Source organism: Orcinus orca, chromosome X (assembly GCF_937001465.1).
Source record: "Orcinus orca chromosome X, mOrcOrc1.1, whole genome shotgun sequence".
Taxonomy (NCBI): Eukaryota; Metazoa; Chordata; class Mammalia; order Artiodactyla; family Delphinidae; genus Orcinus; species Orcinus orca.
In genome coordinates, this window is record NC_064580.1 from 129,743,384 (window position 1) to 129,756,445 (window position 13,062).

The 13,062-nt window shown below is 42.1% G+C and overlaps 1 protein-coding gene across 4 annotated transcripts in view; it reads right to left on the reverse strand.

Moving 5' to 3' along the window:
• Nucleotides 1-5,116: 5,116 nt before the first annotated feature.
• GABRA3 (gamma-aminobutyric acid type A receptor subunit alpha3) overlaps nt 5,117-13,062 on the reverse strand; it is a 428,677-nt gene continuing 420,731 nt past the window's right edge. For 3 of the 4 annotated variants that reach the window (XM_049705027.1, XM_049705029.1, XM_004284084.3), the window contains one exon: nt 5,117-7,437. In XM_049705027.1, coding sequence (XP_049560984.1) covers nt 7,102-7,437 — 336 coding nt within the window. In that variant the 3' untranslated portion in view covers nt 5,117-7,101. The remainder of the gene's footprint in view (nt 7,438-13,062) is intronic. The other variant, XM_049705028.1, reaches the window with a different exon arrangement.

Genomic DNA, 13,062 nt, shown 5'->3' on the forward strand with positions numbered 1-13,062 from the left:
CTCTCTGTCAATAAAGGTTCATTAAACTTTCATTGTTCTCCTCCCATTAAGAGGCAAGGAAAGGACTGGTATGATTCCAGGCTAGATATGTATTTCAGGAAGGGACCAGCTTAAAGTGTATAAAGATCATAGAGCCCTTATCAAACATGACACCTGTGGGCATAAAACTCCATCAGCTAGAATGCAGAGCCCTAACCCCCCATGAAGGCTGCACCACAGTTGTCCTGAGACTATGATAAATCTGAGTGGCCTAAAACAGGACCTAGCAGTGTTAATACTATCCTTCATGGACTTATGTTCATGTCATGTGACCCTTTAATGATCTGAGAAAGGGTCTGTAGGTTTTGAAATAGTGTGATTGAATGTCCTTGCTGTGCAGCAAGGCTGGAGTGTGGCTACAAGGATGGGAACCTCTAAGACTCTGAGTCTTTAGGAAGTTGGCCTAGAACTTCAAGCCTAGGGGCCAACAAGTAGCTATTCCCCAAGCAGCTCACATGTGTTGTTATTATCTTTCTTTGTCTATAAAAGCCAACTTTCTGTGATCACAAATCAGCAAGATGATGGCATGCAACCAGGTCCTCAGGTAGATGATAGGTTATGGCCCCCCACCACCAGCTCTTGGGTCCAGAACCACTATACTTACCATCCAGCCTAATGAGTAAAATGCCTGGAAAGTTAGGACAATTAATTTGGCCATATATCCTATTATGGTCTCTCTCACTTCTGGATCTTTGTACATTCATGTTGAATGCCCTTCTCCTCTTTGCCTGACAAATTTTGAATCATCCTTTAAAGTCCAGCTCAGAAGTTATTTTATTCAGTATTTTCCAAGTTTAGACTATGGTGTTGATCCTATACAGTGGTGTAAATGGGCAGCTCTTCCTCACAGAGCTTAATGTAGTGGGAGATTGCAATGAAATGTGGTGAACGTTGGGATAGTGAGAGCAATACAGAGTAGAGTGGAAGCAAGCACACTGCTTTTTTATCATGGAGGACAAGGCATGAGAGACATGACCTTTCAGGTGAGAACTGAAGGATGAGTAGGAGTCAGCCAGGTCAAGGCAGGAAGGGAAGAAACATTCTAGACTGAGGAAACACCATGCATAAAGGCCCTAAAACATATTAGTACTTGATGTGCAGTTGATACGGCTGATGCATTGTGAATGAGGTAGGCATTATGGTAGCAGGAGGCTGAGCAGGACTTTTAAGGCCTGGGTTAGAGTTTAGATTTTATTTTAGGTGCAGCAGGGTGCCATTGAAATGTATTAAACAAGCAAGTGACATGATCTGGTTTACAGTTTAAAATGCTAGCTATATAGTGATCCAGGTGAGAGATCATGATGGAGGGTTAGACTGGAGTTCTAGTGGTGGAAGTGAAGAGGAGGAGGTACAATACGGGATTTAAATTAGAGGCTGAGTGCATAAGATTGTCAGATGTGCTGGATATGGGGATGAGAGAGAGGTTTCAGTAATTCCTCCTAAATTTTTGACTTGAGCATCTGGGCGAATGATGTTTTTATTTATTGATAAAGGAATGCCCAAGGGAAAAGTTGTGTGGGTTGAGGAGTTAAGAGTGCTGTTTTTAACAGGTTAAATTTGAAGTGAAAGAACTAGGCTAGAGATATTGATTTGGCAGTCATCAGCATAAAGTAGATGAGGTGGTTTGCAAGCATGTCTGCAAAATTTTGACACTCCTCCCATTAAGAGATGAGGTCTGTGCCCAACTTCTTGAATCAGGCCTGGCCTTCGTGTCTCTGATGTAACCAACAGAATGCAGCTACTTCCCATTTTAGGTCAGTAAAAGCCATGCAGCTTCCACCTGGTTCTCTTAGAACACTTGTTTTCCAGAGGTCCCTTCTGGAGATGCTCCCTTTCAGGACCCAGCTGCCAATGCTGTGAGAAGCCATAAGGAAAGACCATATATAGATGCTCTAGTCAACAGTCCCAGTTGAACCTGTCCTTTCACCATCACAGCCCAGGTTCCAGACATGTGAGTGAAGGACCAAACCCCCTAGACTGGCATGCAAAACGCCCTCGTCTTCTCAGTTTAGGACCCAACATTTCCCCTCTTGAACAGGACTAGAGCTGGGTAACTAATATGCCTTCATCTCACCACAGAATCCCCTGCTACATGGAGCTTGAAAGTAGATCCTCCATCCTCGTATGTTCCAGTCAATTGAGTCACCCCCACTTATTTGAGTATTCCTATCTGAGGTCCCAGGCATCATGGAGTAGAGATAAGCCATCCTTTATTTGCCCTGTCCACATTCCTGGCCCACGGGAATAATAAATTGTCATTGTTTATGCTGTTACATTTGGGGCTGGTTTGTTACATAGCAAAAGATACTTGAAATATGTGGTTACTGAGGGTATCAGGACAGATGAGATCATTCAGGGAGAGTATATAGAGTGAGAAGAAACAGAAAAGTAGCAGGGAGAAAAATCAAGCCTATCAGGAGACTGGTGTCATGGAAACCAAAGAATCAAGTCATTGTCAAGTGTCAAATGCTGCTGACGGGTCAAGTAACATAACTAAAAAATGCCTTTAGGTTTTAGTAACCAGAGCAGTGGTGACTCAGCAAAAGCGGCTTCACTGAGAGCAGATAACAAATGTAGAATTCTTTTAGAAGAGAGGAGCTGGCCTCAGATGGAAGGAAGGCCACCTTCTGCCTGTCACAGAAGGGAAGGGAGAGATGGTGTGTGCAGATCCTATGAGCTCTGTTGAAGTTTAAGGAATTCCCTTCTGAGAGTTTCTGTCCTCCACTAAGCGGAAACTTTGGAGGGGAAAAACAAAGGGGAAGGTGGTTTTGTTCCCAAATTGTACTCTTAGTTTACTTAGGGACCCCCTGCCTGGTACCAGCACCTGCTTAATCTTCTCAATTTAGGACCCAACTTTGCCCATGCTGAGACTGGTGCTGGGCCACTAATGGTCCTGTTCATCACGACACAAGACCCTGCCACATGAAGCTCAGGCCAAGGATAAGAGTGGGGGTGGTAGTGGTAAGGAGGTCACTACTAGGCCTGAGAGTTTGGGCCCCTGCATTCCAAGGTTTAGCCTCTTAGCTTCCTTATTTGGTGTTTAATCAAATTCTTTTGAAGCTGCCAATCCATCTGAATTGCGTGACAGGCAACCAAAGGTTGGGGTTTGTGTTTCCTGGGTGGGCTGGTGTGGGGGGGCCCAGGATGTGGTAACACTTGGGACAAAGTGGACCACCGGGGCAGATGCTGGACAGGGTACTGTTTTGTTGACTTGGCTCTCATCAGAACCCCGTTTACTAATAGGGAAAGTCTCATCTCAGGGGAGGGACCTGCCCGATATCACATAGCAACTGATATGGAATTGAGCCCTGACTAAAATTCAGGTGTTCATTCTTCTCAATGTTTTCCTCATAATATCAAATTGTTGGAGCTGAGGCAAAAGAAAGGTAGAAAAGGCCCAGGTGCTCTCTGATGGAAAAGGCCGGGGGCTCCAGAGGGTAGCTTGCTTAGTCAACAAGGGCAGGTGCCTTTAGCCTCACCCCAGTGGGTGGTCACGTGATTAATATTTCCAGGTGAAAGGGAGCTTGTGTAATTAGATGCTATCGATACTAGAGATCCCTGCCTCTAATTCTAGGCCCGTTTGACAGAATTTTCCCCAATGCTTTCTTCCTCTTCCATTTCCCTTCTCATTCATTCCATGTCCTGCCAGACCTCTTGGAAGGAGTCAGAGTTCCAGAGGGCCTCCTTCCCAAGTTCAGTCTGAGAAGCCCTCTGAAGAGTGTCATAACACAGATGCATCCTGGTGCTCAGTCATGCCTGGCTCTCTTGCTTGCAGTACTTTATACTTTAGCATGAGGAACTAATAGCTCATTACATGAACACCTCAGATTTAAAAGTTCATAGGAGCAAACAATTATTAAGTAGGAAAAAAGTTATTTTAAATGACTTAGAGCACATTTATTAGCACTTGGATGCTCTTAGAGCTGCTTTAGAATGTTGCATATTGCATGTATTTGCTTCCATTAGTCTCCATTGAGCATGGTTTAGCTAGTCTCCTTTCCAACACCACCCTGATGAAACCCTCCCCCCCATGTAGCTCTGATCTAGGTTAGCATTCATTTATTCACAAATATTAATTGAGTGCCTACACTGTGTTAGACATTCTTCCAGCAGCCTCTAGAACTGCTAGGGATATGTCTCTGAAGCTCTAAATACCATAAAATAATTAAGTCTGCAAGACTGGTCCCAGTTTGGGGTAGGATTTCAAACTCTAGGGGAGCTCAGCAACAGAAGTACTGATGGGAACAGCTTCAGCTTTCCCCTAAAACTAGGGGAATAGTTTTCAGAGGCAAAGTGGTTTTAGAAGTTTCTCAAGGAAACACTAATATGAGTATCGGGCAATTTTGCTATGGAGGCTGCCTCTCATGGTTGTTTTGGTGGTATGATTGAATTGGTCAGGGATTATGAAATTGCTGCAGCATCAGGGCATCCATCAGATGACCACGTGGCTGGAACATGCACCAAGGGTCAAATTGTTCAAGTCCCTGATCTTATTTCAGACAAGAAAACCTTTTATATAATTCAAAATGCTCTCCCAAGGAGATCTTCCCCATCCTTTAGAAGCCCAGTGATTTCCTCAAGCACATCTCATAAGATTACTTCCCAGATTTTTCTTAAACTCTGTAACAAATAAGGGTCATCATCCATTTCCAACACATGGACTAACCAACTGGACAGACACTCTCCCTCTGCCTAGTAACTATTACCTAAGGGAACTATTGCCTAAGGGAAATAATAATCAATGGAAAAGAACAAAAGCCTTTAGAATTGCAAAGAAAATAACTTTCTCTACTTCCTGGGAGTGGGTGAATTTAGTGGAGGAAGCAATACAAGTGTTTCCTTCTCTGTCATATTGGGTAATGAGACCCCTGAGTCAATCAAAGCTGTTTTCACATGGGTTCCATTTTGGATTACTGTAATAGGTCTCTTGCTCTTGGGATACCTTTTCTCCAGCATATTCCAATGGTGTTAAGAAGTAAGGATGGCATGAGAATAGGAGTGAAAGCCAAAAACAGAGTACTGCCTGTGTTAGGCAAAGAGTGACCAAAAAAAGTTCTCTAGCCCGAGTGAGTACAATTCAGAAAGAGTTTAATAAACAGCCGCTAAACATTGCACCAAAGCATTTGGAAACACAATTTCTACAGAGAGGCAAAGGTCAGGCTTCCATTCTAAATTCCTTAAGATGATCATTAACAGGACAATCATTAACAGTCCCACACACCCCACCCCCCCATCCCACCCCCCATCCCCACATATCCACGACACTACACTCTTTTAGTCATGAACTTACATACAGACACAGTCTTAGGAATAATGGGACTGGCATGCATTATCCCAGCAATGGCAAGGAAGCAGAGGATGGGGGAAGGATGGGTGAAAAGGCAACCAGCAGCTAATGATAGACCCCTTAGGAGCATTGATCAGGGAGTAGGCAGGGAGAATCTCCTTTTGGTGCTCTCTGTGGTGTTACTTAGGGGTTCTAGGATACTTTGGACTAGTGGCTGGGGCTGCCATCTTAATCTCATTTCCTTGAGCCATGACTATTAGAAGTGGTCTCCTTGGGTGACACACTGTGACTTTCTAAAAATCTTTTTGGTGTCCAACCAAACTGCATTCAGGACGCAGCATGCCTGTTGAGACTGTGCTGATTCTGAGATCAAGGTGGACCTGGATTCTCAGCCCTGTCTTCATTTTGGCCTTTGGAAAGGGTCACGTGACAGTTCTCTATTACAGACACTTGTAAGGAGCCTAGGCAAGTCATTCAAACACATGAAACTGAGTTTATCTACCTTATAAATATTTTACAATTATGACTGTCCCTTTTACTCATATTAAGAACAAATGAGATCAAATCCCCTAAATAATATGTTATCAAACTGATAATAAGGTTAATAATTTAGTTGACTCAAAAGTCAACTAAACTCCAATTCATCCCTCTTAAAATTGGCATCAACAGAGGACCAGAGGTCCCTGACACAGCAGGAGCAAAGTTCTTGGGCTTGGCCTACGGTTTGGAGTGTGAAGGGTGTGGAAGGAAGAATTTGATTTTCACCTGCCAGTAGCCCTCTTTTTTGAGCCAGATTTCAAGCCTCAACTACCATCCAGCCCAAATCGCTTACTCCATCCAGTATTTGACTAGCTGCCTTGGCAGGGAGGTGACTTTCCTGTCTCTCTAATGTTTTTAAAAATTTAGGCATTTGCTCTAGAATTTGTTCTATATGTCCCTTTTTAGTATAAATTTTAAAAATTACTTGATCCTTTTCCTAAAGAGTTTGCAGGCAGTAATGAGTCCAAGCTAAGCAGTGTCCAGCTGGCTGCAAGGGGTTCAAAGGGCTTGAGAGAAAAGGGCTTTCTGGAGGAGAGGTATACCAAAGAGGGTACTATTTTCCTGAGGGGCTAGACATGGCAGGTCATCAGCCATGTTGGTGCCAGGCTGGCCCAGTTGGTTCTATCTGTTTTGGCCATACATGGTAGACAGTGGTAAGCCTTAACTGTCCACATTAACCTCCAAGCCAATAAAGGGGTTGTGGGCCATGTTCAGAGATTAGCACTGGCTCCTGCCTTTGTTATCAGTACTTATGCCTAGTGGGCCCTGCTGTGGGCAGGGGAGGTGGCAGGCAGGACCACATGGGACGCAGCCTGGCTCCCTAGTGAGTCAGAATCATCTGATCTGGACCAGTCAACAATCATCCTTAGTCTGGAACTTTCAAATAGCCAAGGCTCTCACTACAGGCCATAGAGTCTCCTGTTCTTTCTTTAGTGGGCAGAGTGCAATAAAATACATGCTGTGCCCTCAGCTGAGGGAGACTGGCAGATTAAGATGAGCAACTGGACAAATGGCAGTGTTTGGCTCCAATGAGGATATACTCAGCAATGGGGAAAAGTAATTTTTTCTGTTGTTATTGTTTCTTCATTGAGATTCATAAATATTAATTGAGAGTCATGGCTTGGTAAGAAGGTTAAAAAAGAAGAATCCTGAAACACATGAAGGGGAGCCCTGGGGTTTGGGTGCATGGACACTTCCTAGGGTGTACAGTGCTCTGGTTGCGGCACCACCAATATCTACTGTTTGCGGATCATGCCCTTGATAGCTGACTCCCGGTTGACATATGTGGCCCAATAGACCAGATTGAAAATGGCAAAGAGCACAGGAAAAATGATGCGGGAAATTTTGTCAACCTTGCTGACACTGTTGTAGGTCTTGGTCTCAGTTGGGATATCCTGCACGTAGGTGGTCTTGGGTGAAGCAATGATTGTCGGGGTTGAGGAGGCACTAGGAGCAGCGCCCTTGGAGATGGTGGAGAACTCAGTGTCCTTGGCCAGGTTGATGGGATAGGTGGTCCCCACGATGTTGAAGGTGGTGCTGGTTTTCTTTGTCGGGACTGCTGGTGTTTTCTTCTAGGGGCCAGAAAAAGTAGGGGAGAAGGGGGGGAACAAAACAAAAGCTAATTAATCCATTATACAGAACACCTTCAGAGGCTGTGGGGAGGAGGCACCATGAGGGAAGTTAGGAAAGAGGGGCTATGAAGCCAATAGCACTGAGTAGCCAGGTTTGTGTCTGGGGATAATTGAAGATGAGTTTGAAAACAGAAAATTTGCAACATCCTGGTTTACTAGCTATGTGGCTTTGGCCAAGTCACTTCTCTTAGAGCTTTAGTTTCTTCTTCTGTAAAATGAGGATCAAAATATTTTTCAGGGTTGTTGAGAGGGTCAGATTAAAAATTGGTGGCATAAATAACTGGAAAACTGTGAAATCTTGGTCACATGTAGGGTCCTGTACAATAATGTGATTTGATCCTCACAGTAATCATGTGAGGTAAGTGTGTGAGATTACTCCCATTTGACAGATGAGAAAACTCAGCCTCAGACTGAGTGGCAGAGCCCACACTAGCCACCTGGGCTGTCAACTTTTATCCAGGGCTGCACTGTACTGCTTTCTATAAGTATGAGACACTTTTTGGTTACCCGAGACATAACTCCAAAAGGCTTCAACCATCAAGTGGCACATCTCCTGTGAGGAAGAGAGCTTGGTGAGTCTGAAAGTCATTTCGTCTTAAAGACACATAAATACTATAGCATGTTTACATGCATCATTATAACAGTATCTCACCCTTCATGCACTGTAAATGTCCACTCTTGCAAGGCTGCAGGCAGGAGCCACAGCCTCCCCAGGGAGTTATGCAAATGCTTCCCTCTGACACAACAAAGGCAGGGATGCTGGGGGCTTGCTATGACACAACACTTTGTTTTCTTTTTCCAGATTATAAAAAAACTCAGTAAACAAACATAGACACATGTGCCCATTTGTTCTCATATATATGACTTGTGTATACATGGACCTTCCATGTAGAAAAGAGAAAAGAAGACAAAGCTCAGGCCTGGATCAGAAGAGAGAGGCTGAGAGGCTGAGGAACAGGGGAGGACAAAGACAGTGGCTGAGGTCATAGTCTGAGTGCTGAGCTCATAGTGTTTGTTGCCTCACTTCCCTCTCTGGCCTTTTCTTCCTTCCATCTCTCTTTGTTTCTAGGGAAAAGTGGAGCTAGATGAGCTTCGAAAATACCCAGGAGTATTTGACAAAAAGTGACAACTAATTATGTTGCCCTGATTTCACACACCTCACATTGTTCCCTTAATGTTACTTTGCTTCCCATCATCTGTTTTACTTCTTTACTTCCTACTTGTTTCCTTCCTAGGTTTCTCTACTCCCACCCTCTCTTACTGACCCCCTTTCTCCTAATCTATTTCTATTTCTTTACTTCTTTACTTCAGAGTTCCCACCATTTTTATCGTTTTTTTTTTCTTTAGACCACACTGCCATTTATCTTCCTGATCCTAATAATAACTTCTGCCCAATATTTACTGAATATTTACTGGGCCAAGAACTATGCTAGGTGTTTAGGGATACGTAGGAAGGTTAAAAGTTCAGTCCCTGTTTTCTAGGAGTTTACAGTCCAGCAAGGGAGAGAGCCTTGTGAACACATCATTGCCATATAATGTGATAAGAGTTCTAAGAGATATGAACAAAGTGTGATGGGAATTCAGTAGAGGGAGGGGCAAAGTACCTACAGGTGCTGGAAAAGGTGGCTCAGAGAAGGCAATGAGGATGGTGAGCTGGGTTGCAAAAGATGAGCAGGAGCTCACCAGATGAAGATGTAGCAAAGGTCAGTGCACAGGCCAAAGGCACTGCTTATTTGAGGGATGACAAGTAGTTTGCTGTAGTTGGATGACAGTGTGCATGGTAAAGGCCTGCCTGTGCTGGCTTCAGGGTTTTCATCAGGGAGGGGAAGGGGAACAAAAAAGGGGGTGCTGGTTTAAGTAAATGAGCAGTCTGACTAATGGACATTTAAAAAGCAATACTGTTCTTTCTCCTTGAGGATTGTAGTCACATTGCTACAAGTGGAGGGGGACAGAACTCTAAGGCTTCTAAGAACTGCGTAAATGCTTTAAATACTGCATGGGACTCATTTATAATTAGCAAATTCATTGTGAATACAGTCCTGCTGCTAAATGCCTCTGCTATTAAATAAAGGAGCACTTCACTTGTTTGCCTGCTTACTTATTAATTTGCTTAGTAATCTCTTTTTTTTTTTCCATGGGTACACAAGAAAAAAAGGAAAAAATGGAAAGAAAAAAACCACTACCCTGACTTTGCTAGAAGCTTTCACACTCACATATATTATTTCATTTAGTCATCTTATTAGCTGGTTACAACCAAGTCTCTGAAATAATCATTCTGAACAGCAAACACTTTATTTAGCTCTGTAGGCACTTTGTGTTCTATAGGTGGAGAAGCAGCAGTTGACTTAATCGCAGATTTTTTAAGTAATAAAAGAAAATTACCTTTTAATTTCCCTTGCCCTTTCCATCATGGCACATTTTAATCAGCCACTATAATTTTTACCTAAATTGTCAAAGAAGGGAAATCAAAGCCAAAGTTGTAGTGCTGAGAAGACAGAAGCAGGAGGCAGAGATTAATGGTTAATAATTCCCATTTCTGCATCTAGTTTTCTAATAATTCTCTATGCCCTGGAATTTGATAGATACAAACTAGTGACTTAACTTTGACCAAGATGCAATTCTGTTCTTACCTCCTTAGCCAATGCCAGGCTCTTAGCTACATGATAGATGTTTACAGAATGAAAAATGACCCCCCAAATAAAGATTCTTGATGTGATTTCTAGTTTTTTCCTCCTGAGTCTTGACCTCTCCTATACAGACAGCATATCTCTATAGTTCATCCTGGAGTAATTCCCATACCACCAAAATGAAATTGACTCTTCCAAATTCCTCCAAGCATTTTGACCTGAGGACAAGGATACTTTTCTTTCTAGAAGGCCACCTCATGTGGATTTTGGAATGAGGTAATGAAAACTTTTATGGATCAATGCATGTCCAACTCATGAGTTTTTCTCAGATGGCACTTATGTTTATTATTTCCAGAAGTGCTAATTAGAGAGTTAGTTGAAGCCCTGAATGTACCCGAGACCACCAGGACCTCAGAGTATATGCAGATATGGTCCTGTGACTCTGTGTTAACCCCGTAACATTCATCCAGTTTTCCTGAACCCCAGTTTTCAGAAGTGGGGCAAAGTAATGGAATATATGCTATGTTGGATTAAAAGACAAATCAGACAAAGACCCAATTTTTAAGTGCAAACAACCCAATTTTTTAAATGGCAAAGGACTTGAATAGACTTCAAACATCTTCTTCTCCAAAGAAGATATAGAATTGGCTAATAAGCATGTGAAAAGATCCTTAATATCACTGGTCATAAGGGAAATGCAAATCAAAACCACAGTGAGATACCACCTTACACCCATTAGGGTGCCTACTATCAACAATAAGAGCAATAAAATAAAAAAAGAAAATAACAAGTGTAGACAAGGATATGGAGAAATTTGAACCCTTGTTTACTGTTGGGAATGTAAAATGGTACAGACGCTATGAAAAATGGTATGTCAGATCCTCAAAAAATTAAAAATAGAATTAAAATATGACCCAGCAATTCCACTTTGGGGTATATACCCTGCAAATTTAAAGCAAGGTCTTAAAGAGATACTTGTACACCCATGTTCATAGCAGCATAATTCTCAATAGCCAAAAGATGAATGCAATGAAAGTCCATCCATACAGTGGGATATTATTCAGCCTTAAAAAGGAAGGAAATTCTGACACAGGTTACATGAATGAACCTTAAGGACGTTATGCTACATGAAATAAGCCAGTCACAAAAAGACAAATACTGTGATCCCACTTATATGAGGCACTGAGAGAAGTCAGATTCATAGAGACAGAAAGTAGAATGGTGGTTGCCAGGGGGAGACTGGAGGGGAGAATGGGAATTTCTGGTTTCATGGGGACAGAGTTTCAGTTTTGCAAGATGAAAAAGTTCTGGAAGTTGGCTGTACATTGTGAACATACTTATTAAAATTGGTTAAGATGGTAAATTTTAGGCTGTCTAATGAGGAACAGTAATTAAAATAAGAGAGAACTAAAATATAAGGGAGAACATAAGAAGTACACAGAAAGGCACAAATGCTGAGTCAAGTGAATTCAAAAGAGGAAGGGAGCATGCTGGATCAGGAAGAGGTCAGTAAGCCAATAGAAAGGGGAGAAAATGCAGGTGGAAGAGAAGTAATCACTGGCACCAGTTTACTGAGGGGGTGGGAGATATCCAGAGCATATGTGGGGAGGTACCTGGGGCCAGATCACAGCTAAGGAAAGAGCGGATGAGACTCAGATACTATCTATGGTTTATCAATTTTGTTTATCTCTTCGAAGAACCAACTTATAGTTTCATTGATCTTTTCTATTGTTTTTTTAGTCTCTATTTCATTTACTTTTGCTCGGATCTTTATGATTTCCTTCCTGCTACTAACTTAGGGTTTTGTTTGTTCTTCTTTTTCTATCTCCTTTAAATGTAAGATGAGGTTCTTTATTTGAGATTTTTTTGTTTCCTGAGGTAAGCTTGTATTACTATAAACATCCCTCTTAGAACTGCTTCTGCTGTATCCCAAAGATTTTGGATCACTGTGATTTCATTTTCATTTGTCTCCAGATATTTTTAAATTTCCTCTTTGATTTCTTCAGTGATTCATTGGTTGTTTAGTAGCATATATTTTAGCCTCCATATGTTTGTGTGTTTTGCAGGGTTTTTTTGTGTGTGTGTGGTTGGTTCCTGCTCACATGGTGTTACGGTCAGAAAAGATGCTTGATATGATTTCAATTTTCCTAAATTTACAGAGGCTTGTTTTGTGGCCTAGCATGTTATCCCTCCTGGAAAATGTCCCATGTGCACTTGAAAAGAATGTATATTCTGTTGCTTTCAGATGAAATGACCTATAAATATCAATTAAATCCATCTGGTCTAATGTGTCATTTAAGACCAGTGTTTCCCTATTAATTTTCTGTCTGGATGATCTGCCTGTTGATGTAAGTGGGGTGTTAAAGTCCCCTACTATTATTGTGTTACTGTCAATTTCTCCCTCTATGTCTGTTAATATTTGCTTTATGTATTTAGGTGCTCCTATGTTGGGTGCATATATATATTTACAATTATTATATCTTCTTTTTGGATTGATCCCTTGACCATTATGTAATATCCTTCCTCATCTCCTCTATCTGTCTTTATTAAAGTCTATTTTGTCTGATATAAGTATTGCTACACTGGCTTTCTTTTCACTTCCATTTGCATGGAATACTTTTTTTCCATCCCCTCAGTCTGTGTGTGTGTCTTTAGATCTGAAGTGTGTCTCCTGTAGGCAGCATATATATGGGTCTTGTTTTTTTATCCATTCAGCTACTCTGTCTCTTTTGATTGTATCATTTAGTCCATTTACATTTAAAGTAATTATTGATATGTATGTTCTTATTACCATTTTGTTAATTGTTTTTGTCTGCTGGTGGGTGAGGCTGGTCCCAGGGCTAGAGCAGGCTCACTGGAGAGTGAGGCCAGAGCCTGGGGGGTTCTGAGGCTGGTGCCTGCCCACTGGTGGGTGAAGCTGAGTCCCAGGGTCTCTGGC